The 14,360-nt window shown below is 38.3% G+C and overlaps 1 protein-coding gene across 1 annotated transcript in view; it reads left to right on the forward strand.

Annotated features, from left to right (window-relative positions):
- Nucleotides 1-11,770, forward strand: part of hsd17b4 (hydroxysteroid (17-beta) dehydrogenase 4) — a 32,896-nt gene extending 21,126 nt beyond the window's left edge. The window contains exons 16-25 of the mRNA XM_015377178.1: nt 2,149-2,220; nt 3,088-3,191; nt 5,711-5,776; nt 6,141-6,210; nt 6,344-6,450; nt 6,705-6,791; nt 6,886-6,972; nt 7,650-7,788; nt 10,222-10,349; nt 11,042-11,770. Coding sequence (XP_015232664.1) covers nt 2,149-2,220; nt 3,088-3,191; nt 5,711-5,776; nt 6,141-6,210; nt 6,344-6,450; nt 6,705-6,791; nt 6,886-6,972; nt 7,650-7,788; nt 10,222-10,349; nt 11,042-11,131 — 950 coding nt within the window. The 3' untranslated portion in view covers nt 11,132-11,770. The remainder of the gene's footprint in view (nt 1-2,148; nt 2,221-3,087; nt 3,192-5,710; nt 5,777-6,140; nt 6,211-6,343; nt 6,451-6,704; nt 6,792-6,885; nt 6,973-7,649; nt 7,789-10,221; nt 10,350-11,041) is intronic.
- The last annotated feature ends 2,590 nt before the right edge of the window (nt 11,771-14,360 follow it).

Genomic DNA, 14,360 nt, shown 5'->3' on the forward strand with positions numbered 1-14,360 from the left:
TCAACACCGATACGAGCAGAGTTGTTAATCAGTATTCCCCAATGGGCTATAGTGGGTCGTTTATCTCCCTTAATGTATCTGATGCTCTCAAAAAATGACTCAGTGATTTGAGCAGCCTTGTTTGGTACTTAGTGGGTTGACATGGCCTTTAGCTTTCACAGTTCTAAGGCTACGTTCACACTGCAGCCTGAAGTCACCCAAATCCGATTTTTTTGCCCATATGCAACCTGGATCGGATCTTTTCATGGCAGTCTGAACAACACAGATCCAATTTTTTCCAATCCGACCCAGGCCGCTTGGCTATGTGGTCCTGAATCCGATACAAATCTGATCTTTTAAAATGCGACCTGCGTCTGAATGGTCAGGTCACATTCATCCGACCTGAACGTCATTAATACCTGACAAAGGTCACTATTATGCGTCTTTGCAATGCAGAAACAGCAAGAAAAACAATAACCATGGCGGATGATGATGCGGAGAGCAGTATTTATGTTTAACCATATTGAAAAGATTGAGTTCTATGGTTGGAAAAGATCGCTAGATGAGCGCCAGCACTAACATCCATGTTTACTTCCGTAAAAATAGAGCACGCTGGCCTGTGACATCATTGCGTCCTCTACTGCGTATGCGGGACACTTGAATGCACACTATGAATGCAGTTCACACAGGAGATCACATACAAGTCGCATATATTTGGAAATATGAACGGCAACGCAAAAAAAAATCGGATTTCACAAAAAAAAAAAATCGAAATTGAGCATTAAGGCCTGCAGTGTGAACGTAGCCTAAGTCATGAGTTTGTTAGAGGTGCTGCTGAATAATCAGCCCTTTAAAGACTGGATGCCTTCCAACCCGCATCCGAGGTGCCCTATATATTAGTATTCAATTAGAAGATAGTAAACTGATCATCCTAAGTGCTTTATTCAAATAAAAAATGCAGCCATAAGATTCTTGCCCCAATTTCAGATGTATTCATTTTTTTATTTTTGTAAAGTTCTGAGCTTCTGATACATGATCTGACTCTAATTGGGAAGTTTAAATAAGAATCTGAATACTTTTCCTTTGAGTTTCTGGATAAAAATAGAGCTGTTTAAGAAAATCTTTGGGTTTAAATAAAGCTAAATTAAATACAACTAAATTAAATAGGAATTAATTTGGTAATAAAAGCCCAGAGTTGCAGAGCTTTCTCTCTGCCACTTTCCTCTCTGAAGGATAGTATCAGAATAATCATATAGGGCTCAGCGCTTGTCATCCTCTTTTCTCTAATTCCATTTCCTGTCTTCCTGTTCAAAAATAATCTAAAAAAATAAAAAAATAAATAAATAAATGACACATTAACAGGACAAACCAGATAAATCTTTCTGTTTTACAACCTCCTGTTAACTGTTGACAGATTGCTTGTTCCTGCAGGATTGGGCTTTAATTTTCCTCTCTGTTTCAGTTTTAAACTTCTATTTTTTACAGAAAGTGGCTAAGATTGCATTTTCTTCACTCAGTAACAACTTCCACAATGAAGAGCATTGTGTTCGGTGTGGAAAAAGACCTGCCATTTTAGTTTTTTGACTGAACCACAGCCAATTACAAACATTCTGGTTTCTACTGTTTGTTTAGGAGAAATCTTCCCAGTCTGTCCTCATTTTATCAGCATTTATTTCATGTTTTTAAAGCTAAAATCCTAAGAACTAATCTGGGACCCATTAGCTTGTCGAACAACTGTTTCCGTTGTTATTTTAGGAATCCTCAGATGCTATGGTAACCACTTTAATATTTATACACAGCTGCTTGATTCTGAGGAAGAGTTTTAACCTGCTGTGACTCAGATTTGTTGTTCCGAACACAGCCTGTATCCCGCAGCTACACGTTATGAGCACTTATTTAAATCCAGAATATTTCAGCGAGTATGAAGTTGTATTAATAATGAGATGAGCTGTATGGTGGAAGCAAAAATGCTCCTTTTAAACCGTAGTGGATCTGTCGCTTTTTCTCTTTGACTGATCCCTCTGGTAATTGTCTCATTGAGTGACCTTGCAAAAATCAAACAGCATCTCAGTAGTTTAATGCTTACTGGTGCTTCTTGCATTAGAATGTTGCTCAATACGTTCATGAATCTTAAATATTCCTATTTAAAGTCTTTAATTTTACCTCCAGGTACCCTTACCTCTGAGACCACCGTAGCTGACGTCCTGGATAAAGGATCTGGAGCTGTCATCCTTCTGGATGGTGAGGTTTGATGCCACTTTATGGAGCAGAATTTCAGATTATTTATTTCACAATTATTTGTCTTTAGTTTAATGTATTTTTTTACCCCCACTGTTCCCTCTGAATAAAGTTAATTTACAGTCTGTGTCTGCAGGGACTAGAATAATAGACTATGAATGGCTCATACTATACTGTGACAACTCCATAGAGAGGAATGTTATTTAAAACCACTTTGATCTATAATTAATCCATCTTAAACTAGAAAACACTGGAGCTGAGGTTCCCCAGTGTTTGAACTCAGGGGGGCATTCATAAAAATGTCCTCACTCGTGTTAAATGTAAAATATATTTTGTTTAAATAGGACTGGTTAGCATATTACGCTAACTGCCTTCAAAAAACAAAAACAACCTGCAGATCATGAGGATCCTTTGGTCCATCAGGAGCCCCCAGATTAATATTCATTCAGAACCAGAGACGTCAGAGGTCTTACCTGAGCTAAGGAGAAAGGCAACTGGACTGTTGCTCAATAATCCAAAGTAATGTTTTCAGATGAAGGTGAATTCTTTGATTCTTTTAGGAATCGAGGTCCCAGAGTCTGGAGGAAGACACTAGCCTCAGTCTCCACTCTCGTTTCTTCAAACTTTATTTCTATGGTTGCCTGATGATTATGTTCATAATCCCTGCTAAAGTACAGCATCCCCACAGCATGACTCCACCAGCGCCTTGTTTCACCAGTTGAATGGTGGGGTTTGAATTAAGAGTCGAATAATATCCCAAGATTTCTACCTATAAAAATGTAAAAAATATATTTTTTTTCTTTTCCACTTCAAAACCAAGTTTTCTGTTGAATAATCCTTTACAATCCCAGCATTTGCTCTGCTTTGCAGTGAACACCTATGACGGCAACGAGCTTGTGTGCTACAACCAGTTTTCAGTGTTTGTGGTCGGAGCCGGACGCTTCGGGGGAAAGAGAAGCTCGGATAAAGCCAAAGTATGTTGGAGTTTTGTGTTGAATGTTTGCTTATGAGGAAAAAAAGTCTGTGTGTTTAAGTAAAGAGCATGGTGAAGTGTCGAACCTTTTTAAGTGTGAAAATATCAAGAGACTCTTCCAGCTCTGAAATACGGCGCAGCGTTACGAAGAGGTATTCCAATTATTCTTCTCAAAATGCAGAAGGGAGAGAAAAAAATCTGAATATTTCATCTTCTGTGGATCTTTCAGAGGATCGGGAAAATTATTTCCATCAGTAGATGTGCATGAAAACCTGAGTAGCCTGTTAGTGTATCAGCAAACAATGTTTGGAGGAGCATTCAGAGATCAGATTTAAAGAAATATTGGGTTCCTTCAAATCAGCTGGAGCAAAGTAGAAACATTCATTTTATATGCAATCAAAACTTGAAATTGTTTCAGAGATTGTAGACCTTTTATCATCTAGGAGACATATTGTTCCAATATTTCCTCACATTCATACTTTAGAAGTGTCTGTGAATAGAGGGGTAAATTGAACAAGTAAGAAATGTTATGTAAAAATATATGTCCTCATATTTAGTACCCACTACTTCCATTAGTTCCTCTGTTGAAATTGTCTTAAATTAAACCAATCTTTTACTGCAGGAGCATATCTTGCAGAAACTTTTTTTCTCCTTTTTGAATTAACGTCTGATTTTATTTTAAACTGAAAATGCTAAGTATTTTTTTTAAGGAATTAAAATAGAGATCTGGAGGCAATACTATAGCTATGCAATCATAAATAAACAAAGGGGTCATGGTGGCCTAGTGGTTAGAGCTTGGAATCCTGAGGCTGTGATTTCGAAACCCACTTCCACAGACTGCCACTCTGCCACTCTGGGTCCCTGAGCAAAGCCCCCCACTGCTCCCCGGTCACCGCACAATGGCAGCCCACTGCTCCCATCGGGGACGGGTTAAATGCAGAGGGTGAATTTCGTTGCGCTGTACTTGTGACAGTGGAATGACGATACAAACGCTGGAAACGTTATAATCAATTAAACAACTGGATAGGGACTCAGACTCATTTTATTACTGCAAAAAATTTTAATCAAGCATCATTTTATAGTTTAGAATAGAAGTATCCTTTATTAAATTCAGCTGTATCAATGTATGTGATGCATTGAAAAAAGCTGTAGAAAGTTTAAATTGACAATAAGCAAGGTGGGGGGGAAGCATATGTCAGAAAATAAAGCACTTTGCAGTTAGTAAATAAACTGAATACTGAGATTAAGTGAAATTATATTCAAGATTAAAATGAAAAAATAAAAGGTGTGCAACCTTATTTAAACTTATCGGGGCCTGTTGTAAGTAGCATATATGAAATACAAAATATTACAAAAGGAAGGATCTGCAGTAGAGCTCCTTTGTGCACCTAGGGTGAACAGTTGTTTTAGTGAAGGAGCTCTTCCGTTCTCTAAAAGCTTCATGCATGGACATTTATGGTCTTTAAACTAGATAAATTCAGTTTTGCATGGTCTGTCAAATACTTTAATTAATAAAAATTTAATTAGCCCTGAGAATGTCTAACTAGAGTATATCCTATGTCTGACAAATCTTCTCTAAATGATGTTAATTATACTTGGAATAATGAGCTGAGGAAAATTGCGACTTACAGGCAATCTGCAAACTGTCATAAATTGGTGATAGCTGAATATTACATTTTGGTTTCAGTTTTTTTTTTTTTTGGTTTTGTTTGTTTAAATCTCAGGTGTTCATTTTTTAATCCTGTGTTTCTAGCATTAGTCTGTCAGAAACTGAGGATATAGATGAGCCTTTGTGGCTAGATCTGCCACATTTACATGCTGGACGGACTTATTAGGCTCATTAGTTTACATTGTCCTCCTTTGATAGATAAGTAAACTATATCTGACTAAAGTGTGTTTGTAAATTAGAGTTTATTTTTTTTAATTGTCACTTTCAATTAACATTTAATAAGAAAATACAAGCGAACTATTCCTTTAGCTGAGGTGTATTGACCCTAACAGATCATAAAATGATAACAAGAGAGAAGCAGCCGCCACAGCAAGGATAAAGGAGGGACAAAATCTATTTCCTAAAGCTCACCGTTGCTTTTGAGGACAATGCAGGAGGGGTTACTTAGGGTAGAGTAGAAAAATAATAGACTGTTAACTCTGTTAATATTAAAACACCTAAACAAATATTTACTTAAATACAACTTTAATGGCTCGTACTTAATGTTGGCATTTAAAAAATCGCAATTTATCTATGAGTACCATGGCCATAAACATCCCACTCTCTGCCCGCTCATTTTGTGTTAGAAGATAGTAGAATGCTGCTGGTATGAAATCAAATTTTCCATAAACATCATTTCTCACTTTCCCCGTCTGTGTATCTTCTATTCCCAGCTGTTCATGGAGATTTGACACAATTTTATTTACTGTTTATGGCATCCCAGTTTGTACTTTTATTATTGTGAAAACTCTCATGAATTCTCCATCCTATTTAACAGTTTTCTTTCCCTTTTTTGTTTAATTTTCCCCCAGGCTCCTCTGCCTCCACCCAAGCGCACACCAGATGCCGTGGTGATTGAATCAACCACAAGAGACCAAGTGAGTGCGTCGGTGTGGGTTTTGCTGCAGAATAAATCAGCTGAATTGATGATGCAAGGGTGAAAATAGAACATGCTGGATTCTCTTTCTTTCGACTCTGAAATAATCATAAAGTTTGAGACAAAATATGTGTGACTATGTGGCAGAGGAGGGATTGCTGACTGCATGATGCAGCAAAAAGGAAAGAGGGAAAAGAATAAGGAGCTCAATCCCTGAAGCGTTTTTAAAATGACTTCAACTGCATCACTTCAAAGGCCTTCTTATTTTTTTTCGGTGTCTTTATGATAATTTAATTTCAAAGTTGAGACGTTTATGAATAAGATATCAATCTAAACAATGTCTGCTTCCCCCTGTACGGTTGCAGGCTGCTTTGTACCGTCTTAGCGGAGACTGGAACCCTCTTCATATCGACCCCAGCTTCGCCGCCATGGGAGGTGAGAGCCACAGCATCTGTGGAAGTTGTAATGCTTTTTTAGCCAGGAATCCCTCTTCCTTTTAGGTTTTTATTCAAACAACAATTTTTGCCTGATTTATTCTTGATGGTATTTATGAGTGCTCTTTGGTCAGGTTTTAGCACTCCCATCCTGCACGGCTTGTGCTCATTCGGCTTTGCTGCGAGACACGTCCTCAAACAGTTCGCCAACAACGACCCCTCTAGGTTTAGGGCTATAAAGGTGAGTGTGACCTCGCTGGGCTTCAAGCCCTCTTTATATCACCTCTTCTTGTTTCTCTGTTAGACCTGATGTAACATCGAAACCATTATAACAGATTGCATGCAGAGATGCAGGCTTTTATGACTTATTTATAGATTTTTTTTTATTATTTAATTAGTTTAATTAAATTCTATCCAGACACATCTAATTAGGGGTTTGTCAAGTGACAAAAAGACCTTTCATCACATATTTCCCCATCTGCTATCCTCTGGCAGGTTCGCTTCGCAAAGCCCGTGTTTCCGGGTCAGTCGCTGCAAACGGAGATGTGGAAGGAGGGCAGTAGAATCCACGTCCAGTGTAAAGTGAGCACAGAAAAGAAGTAGAAATGAGTCAGAGCTTTTTTTTAAAGTCACTCTTCCTTCTGCTTGCTGATGAGCTCTCATCTCTGTTATGCAGGTGAAGGAGACGGGTGACGTCGTTCTGGCTGGAGCCTACGTGGACTTACATGGCTCATCAGAAGCTTCTCCTGAAAATCTCCCTCAGGTACACGACGGGCCTAGGGGCAAATATATCTTCACTGTCAATTACTCCTCCTTTTTCCTTTCATTATATTCTCCTTGTAGCAGGATTTCTTTCCCTCTCAAAGGGCAGACTGCGGACCAACAGTGGCCATTGCAGCCTTTATATTGAGCAAAAAAACAATAAAATGTTACCTGTGCAGACATCTTATTTCATTTCAGGGCATCAATGTGTTCACCAGATGAAACTCCAACTACAGTAATGTTGAACACTAAACCCTCAGCCTGCTGAAGTATGCCGGTCCTGCATTAAGATCCTAACGCGGATCACAGATGTTGATTATTTTTCTGACTTCACCGTCAACCTCAGCATAAGAAAAAAATAAAATGAAAGAAATGTGTTAAAAGAAAATTAGATTTGGACTCATGAAGTTGTTAGTTGCATTCATCTTATGTAATTAAATGAGGAGCTCTGACTTTGAAAAGCTTTTTTTTTTTTTTTTTTTACAAATTGCAGGACTTCCATTGGCATAGCTGTTTTTCACAGGTTGTTTGATGTGTTCATTTTCCTTCCACAAGTATCCCACCTATCCTGGTATCCCAGCAGCGCTTTGAACCCTTGATTTAGACAAAATAAGTGTATATTTTCAACTAGCACCTGAGGAGACTGACAGGTCTGTCCGTTTCTCTTTCCTTTTGCAGGGAGGTGGCCTTCAGAGCGAGTTGGTGTTTGCAGAGATCGGGCGACGTATTAAAGAATTGGGATCAGAGCTGGTCAAGAAAGTTAATGCTGTGTTTGGCTGGGAGATCACCAAGGATGGCAAGAAAGTTGCAGAATGGAGTAAGTTATCCCTGAAACACAACTAAAACTGTAGTTCAAGACTTTATATTCTTCCAAAAGAAGAAATGTAGACACCCCTTTTGAATTAAGGCAATACCTAAAATATTATAGAACAATCTAAAATAGGAACTAATTTCTCTATTTTTCAGAGAATTATTAATATCCTCCTAACATTACAGGACCTTAACTTTTTTATAAAGGTTTACCAACTGTCTGGATGTTTGCCTTGGAGAGTCTGTAAAAGAGCTGCTGCTTCTCCACATAGAAAGGGACCTGTTAAGGTGCATCCTTGGTACATCCCATTGGTAGGAAACCCCAGACCCAGAACCTGTTGGTAGGAGCACACATCCTCTCTGGTCCCTCTTCGACCTTTTGAACCCATGACCTGGAATCCTATTTGCAGTGATTTTATTTTTAATAGAAAATGGTTTTCATTCTCCTATATTAATGAAGAGAAATATGCTGCTCTTTTTCTATAAAAGGTAATTTTATACAGCAGTAGACTGTTTTTCCAGTCTAGGTAGGATTCTTGTTGACATTAAGAGCACTATTCTCTATTCTCTAACATTAAGCTTCAACGTGCGCAGCTCTGTAATAAACCAAGGAGCTAGCCTAAATAATTAGTTCTTCTTTTTCATAGGGGCTAAGTTGTACAAAGCAAAGTGCAGGGAAGAGGTGACCCCGTCAACAAAATCATAAGCTTGTGAAGGGGAATAAGTTTGTTTGCCCTCTACAGTGTTGTTCAGAGGGGATAGAAAATGGAACGTATTTTATCAATGTTATTGCTGCATTATTTGATAATGACCTGCTAAAGTGAAAAATTCTCTGGGTGAGGGAGAACTCAGTTAAAGGGGAACGGCATTTTTTTTTTAAAATTGGCCCCTGAATTTAACGTAATAAAACAAGGTCCAACCAACCAAAAAGAGTTGTGTCACATGAAGATATTCGGAAAAGATACAACCAAGTAACATCCAACTAACAGCCTCAAAAGGGAATCAAAAGAGAAAGAAAAGATACAGAAAAAAAAACAAAAGGAAGAGAACAGCCACAGCCCAGAAGCCACATGGAATAAACAAAGGTTAAATAAAGAAAAACAAAAACTCCAGTCCGGCGCGCGAATGACGTCATACACGCACTGCTTTATTTTTAAAAGATATAAATTTAAAAAATATAACCGCGAATGTCTGGGGGACAGTGATTCACCTGCATGTTATGAATGCTGGCGTACCAGCATTCATAACATGGGCTTACAGGGGCTTACAGTCTCTTGATCATAACTTGTGCCTTAAAGTCGTTGCCCATAGGAAGATGTTACCTGAATATAACATAACGGAATATCTTCAGAACAGCTCCAAATGACACAAAACCTATATGGGCGAGTAGATCGTGATGTAATAACGTAAAATCAAGGGCCCAATGTAAAAAAAAAAAACGAAATCCCCCTTAAAAAAAAGGTGAAAAATAACAAAAAGGGGTCAGAGAGGATAGTGTTGAAATACTGTTATTTATTCACAGTCAATGTAATATGTCAGAAAAAAGGTTGAAAGTATGAAGATGAAAATGTGTATGACTCTGGACATTTTGAACAAAGCCATTGTTTTCTAATATAACATTAAAGGCTGCATTTAAGCAAACACTTTCAATGTCAGAATTAATATTAAAATCCCTCACTATAATGAACTTGTTGGTATTTAGCACTAAATTGGATAGGAATTCTAAGAACTAATCTAAAAATTGAATGTAAGGATCTGGTGGATGATTCAGGGTTACAAACAGAATAAGGTTTGTTGCTTTACAATCTGGATGAGGCAAACTTAGGGTTGATTGTTTAAAATAATTCTAATTATTAACTGACTCTGGACTAATCAGTAAGTCAGACTGAAAGATTGTTGTCAACCAGTTCCTCTCCCAGAATTTCTGGGTATGTCAAAGCTGGAATAGCTGGAGGGAGTTGCCCCGTTTCTGCTGACAGGTTTCAGTGAGACAACATGAATCAGTGTGATTATTGAAGATCAAGTCATTAACTTTTTGAAAAGAGAGGTTTATTATAAATAATCCACATTTAATTATTTAATGTTTTTATTCTCTTATTGGAGACATTGTGATTTCGTTGAGATTATCATGATTTACTTATTAGATTTTGGCCATGGTTAAGACACTTGCAACCATTTATTTAGACCTCATAAAACATGAAAGCTTTTTGCACTTTGCAACCTTTTCATAAAACTTTTAGATGGTATTTTATTCCCCAAAATAACATGATTTCCTTTCATACTTTAAAGCTCACCATATGATTGTAGATTAAGCTATTAGTGCTGTTATTTAAAGCCCTAATGAGCTACAGAAAGTGAATATAGGAAGTCTTCCTGTGAAGGAGTAAAGTTTTTTGTTTTAAAATCCTTGCTCTCATTCCTTTCTTTTTGTGTCCTGCAGCCATTGATCTGAAGAACGGTAGCGGCTCTTTGCTCAAGGGGCCGTACAGCGGGAAGGTCGATGTGACCTTCACCGTGTCCGACGCGGACTTCATGGAGGTGGTGACGGGGAAACTTGCACCCCAGAAGGTAACACACTATGCTTATATGGCTCCCTCCGCCATCTTTAAATCTTTTTCATCTGTCTGAAACTCTTATCGACGTTTACCTCATATTTATTAATTCACTGTGATTTTAAATTGTCATTGTGACGCTGAATGACTTCCTGCAAGTTCTGATTGGGCAAAAAGTTCATTAGAGGTACCCGTCGATCCATAAATGTGTCCTTACTGATCTCATCTTGTCAGATAAAACATGGAAGTGGCGTTTTTTCATAGCTAGCTCTGAGAGCTCGCGGCACAGATAATCAATGGTTGCTGCTTGTTATGTCTGTTGCATCCCATCTGTCGGTGGGATTGGTCGTCACTGGGCAGAATTTCTGATTTCCTGGAGCTCTTGTTGTTGATCTCAGGGCCGCATGTGTTTGTCTGTGGGCTCTTTGTAGAGAGTCACAAGCCTAAGCCCCTGAAGATCCCTCAGGTGGGGTTTTCTACACTGTTCTTTGATAAATGATCAGCTGGGGGAAGATTAGTTTATTGAGTTGAAAGGGAAGCTGCTTCCAGGTTCCCACCTTTGGGTTGATTTCGAGGGTAGGGGACATCATCAGAGGCTGGGTTAGATCAGAAGGGACTATTCCTCCTACCCGACTATAAGTGGGATCATCTTCATCCCTTTTTATTTGATTCCTGGCTTCATGCATTTACATTTGCTTTTCTTTTTAGGCGTTCTTCGCCGGCAAGCTGAAGGTTAGAGGGAACGTCATGCTGAGTGAGAAAATGGAGGTCATCCTGAAGGATTATGCCAAGCTGTGAGCTCCTCCACTAACCAGTCAGATGGTTTCAGGAACCAAACCACACCGACTCCCTCCTACTTCTTTGTCCAAATCCCTTGAGTTTGGTGACCATTTTTTTGCTCTCAAAAAAAAAAAGTCACCCACTGAGACACATCAGGAATTAATTTATCCCTCATGAATTAATTTCCTCTGCTGTCAAAAAGACTTCCAGAGAGTTTCAAATGCAGATTAAATGAGTTGAATCCGAGCATAAGGTGGAGAAATGTCACATCTTTAGCTGCCAGTGTCGCAGCTCACTCATAGAGGTGTTCAGAATATTTAATTAAGTACAAATCCATAGGAGTCTTAATTGATGTCATGAAGCATTTATTCACTTTTTTAATAAGTCATAACTTTAATTCATTAACATATCAGTTTAACTTAATGAAATAATACAAATCTAAGTGAGGTATGATCTAAATCCTTATGGTCTAATTTCATGACTAAATGATTTGGAGGCTAATTCACCAAAGTCAGAGGCAGTTCTTTTGTGTCTGATACTGTAATCAACTTACATCCTATATTTCAACACTGTTTGGTGCAATTTTATTCAATATAACTGTTGCTCTTGTAAAAAAGAAAAATGATTCAAAATAAAGCTTTAGTAATGTATTGACCCAACTTTTTGTACATTTTATGTGCATGGTGCCATCTCACACAGATCTGAAAGGCTTTTGAGGTAAATCTGTGCCATTATACAAACATATGACTTTGAGGACATGCATTCCAGTCTTATTCTGAGTGTTAGAGCAACAGGAGACTTTGAGGACACAAATGAACAGCACATACAGTTTGAAACAGACTCCATGAGGACGGCATGAGGGCCCGACCTCATGGAGATAAGGGTTGTGGTCACAGCCGTGCAGGTCGCCTGGCATTTCCTAAAGAACTCTGGAATTTGCAAATTTGCCATGGGCACATTGCTCTTCACAGATGAAAGCAGGTTCACACTGAGCACATGTGACAATCTTGACAGAGTGTGGACACACCTTGGAGAGGGATCTGCTGCCTTTAACATGACCAGTTTGGCAGTGGGTTAATAATGGTGTGGGGTGGCATTTCTTTGGAGGGCAGCAGAGCCCTCCAATGCGCGCCACAGGTAGCATGACTGCCATTAGGTACCGAGATGAGATCCTCAGACCCTTTGTGAGACAATAAGCTGGTATGTTTGGCTCTGAGTTCTTTCTAATGCAGGACAATGCTAGACCTCATGTTGCTGGAGTGTGTCAGCAGTTCCTGCAAGATGAAGGCATTTAATGCTATGTACTGGCCCACCTGTTCCACAGACCTGAATCTGACTGAGCACATCTGGGACATCATGTCTCGCTTCATCCACCGATGTCATGTTGCATAACAGACTGTCCAGGAGTTGGTGGATGCTTTAGTCCAGGTCTGGGGGGAGATCCATCAAGAGACCATCCGCCACCTCATCAGGAGCATGGCCATGCATTGTAGGAACGTCATATGAGGCCACACACAACACAGCCTCAATTTTTTCCTGTTTTAAGGACATTACATCAAAGTTGGATCAGCCTTTAGTGTGTTTTTTTCACTTTAATTCTGTGACTCCAAATCCAGGCCTCTATTGGTTAATAAATTTGATTTCTATTGATTTGTGTGATTGTGTTATCAGTATATTTAACTTTGTACAGAACAAAGAATTCAATGAGAATATTTGATTCATTCAGATCTAGGATGTTATTCTAGTGTTCCCTTTACCTTTTTGAGCAGCATATATACTGATATTGGGAACATATCTTAATATGGAAGCAGAAGCTCAACCAGTGGATTAGTTTTTCAGTAAGTTTTCACAGCTGAAACTTAAATGAATAACAAAAGGAAGTCACAACCTATAGCTATGTCAATGATAAATGCACATAGTGGATAACTAGAGAGAAGTACAAGATAGAGAGGAAAAGTAACCTTTGTCCTCCAGCAGCCCAAGTCTATAGTAGCATAACTACACAGATGGTTCAGGATAATCTGAGCTCCTCTTACTATAAGCTTTCTCAAAGAGAAGAGTTTAAAGCCTTGTGTTGACAGTATACAGGGGCCAGCTTCAATAACTGAAATTGTGAGTTCTAAAATAGAGAAGCCTTTTGGAAACTCGAGGAACAACCTGTAAATGTTGCAGTCTGGGAGCAAAGTGCTCAGTTAGAAACAAAGAACAGTCAGATTTATTATATGATGCTTAAATTTTTAGAGCTTTGTGTGGGGGATGCTTAAATTTGGTTCAGATTTAACTTTGAGCCAATACCAATAGCTGAAATAGGAGAAATAGCTTGTTTCAGTTCCAAAGACTCTTGCAGCACCTTATAGCTGCAGGAAAAATGTCACTGTAGCAGTGTCATTTGTTTTTTTCCAACTATAGAGGGTAAGGTATAAAACATTTTAAAGACTTGTTTTGCCGTTTCAGATAAGTGGTTCTCAAAACTTTCATACAATAATTAACACCTCTCTACGTCGATGGTGCACTGTAGTCATGTTATTATAAATATATGCATTTTTTAAAACTGGATGTTTGAAGCCGAACCAAACTGGAGGATGAAAAGTTTAGCTGTACTTGAATTGTCTTTAAATCTATTCATTCCAGCCTCTACTTTTATAAACCGACTCCTGTCAAAGCTTCAGAGGCGAGATGTTTGTCAGTTTCCCCTCAGTCGCCTCCATATAGGTGAATGAGGCCCATTATGTTAGATATGATGATAGCCAGTAGTGACGGGCTTGCTTCCACCTGTGAGGTCTGCATGTTGATGTGACTCATGGTTTGGCCAGAGATGGGAACATTTGGCTCATCTCAGTCTTAGTCATTTACAGATAAATTAAAGCTAATAAGATGCATCAGTCTGCATGAAAACAACCTTTACATGATTCCCAAGATTATTACTTGATATCATTAAAGTTTAAGTTGAGTTAAAACCCAAAACAGTATTTAGCAAAATTACAAACAGCACCTTGTTTCACATTTTTCCTTTATTTCAACAGGTTTTTGTATATAACTCAATGATTTACAATAGAAAATTAGACTTATTACTTCAAGTTCACATTTGGAAGATTAAAAGAGGAGAAAACAAGACTAAATATGATCAGTTCAATTTTTATTTAGGTCAGATATGTTAGTTTTGTGCAGCAGCTGCAACCTGAAATAAAATGCAGTGAAACTGCAGGATAAAGAAATGAGCAGTTTTTGGTTAAAGAAAAAAAAAAAT

The sequence above is a fragment of the Cyprinodon variegatus genome, unplaced genomic scaffold, assembly GCF_000732505.1.
Source record: "Cyprinodon variegatus isolate N-32 unplaced genomic scaffold, C_variegatus-1.0 Scaffold147, whole genome shotgun sequence".
Taxonomy (NCBI): Eukaryota; Metazoa; Chordata; class Actinopteri; order Cyprinodontiformes; family Cyprinodontidae; genus Cyprinodon; species Cyprinodon variegatus.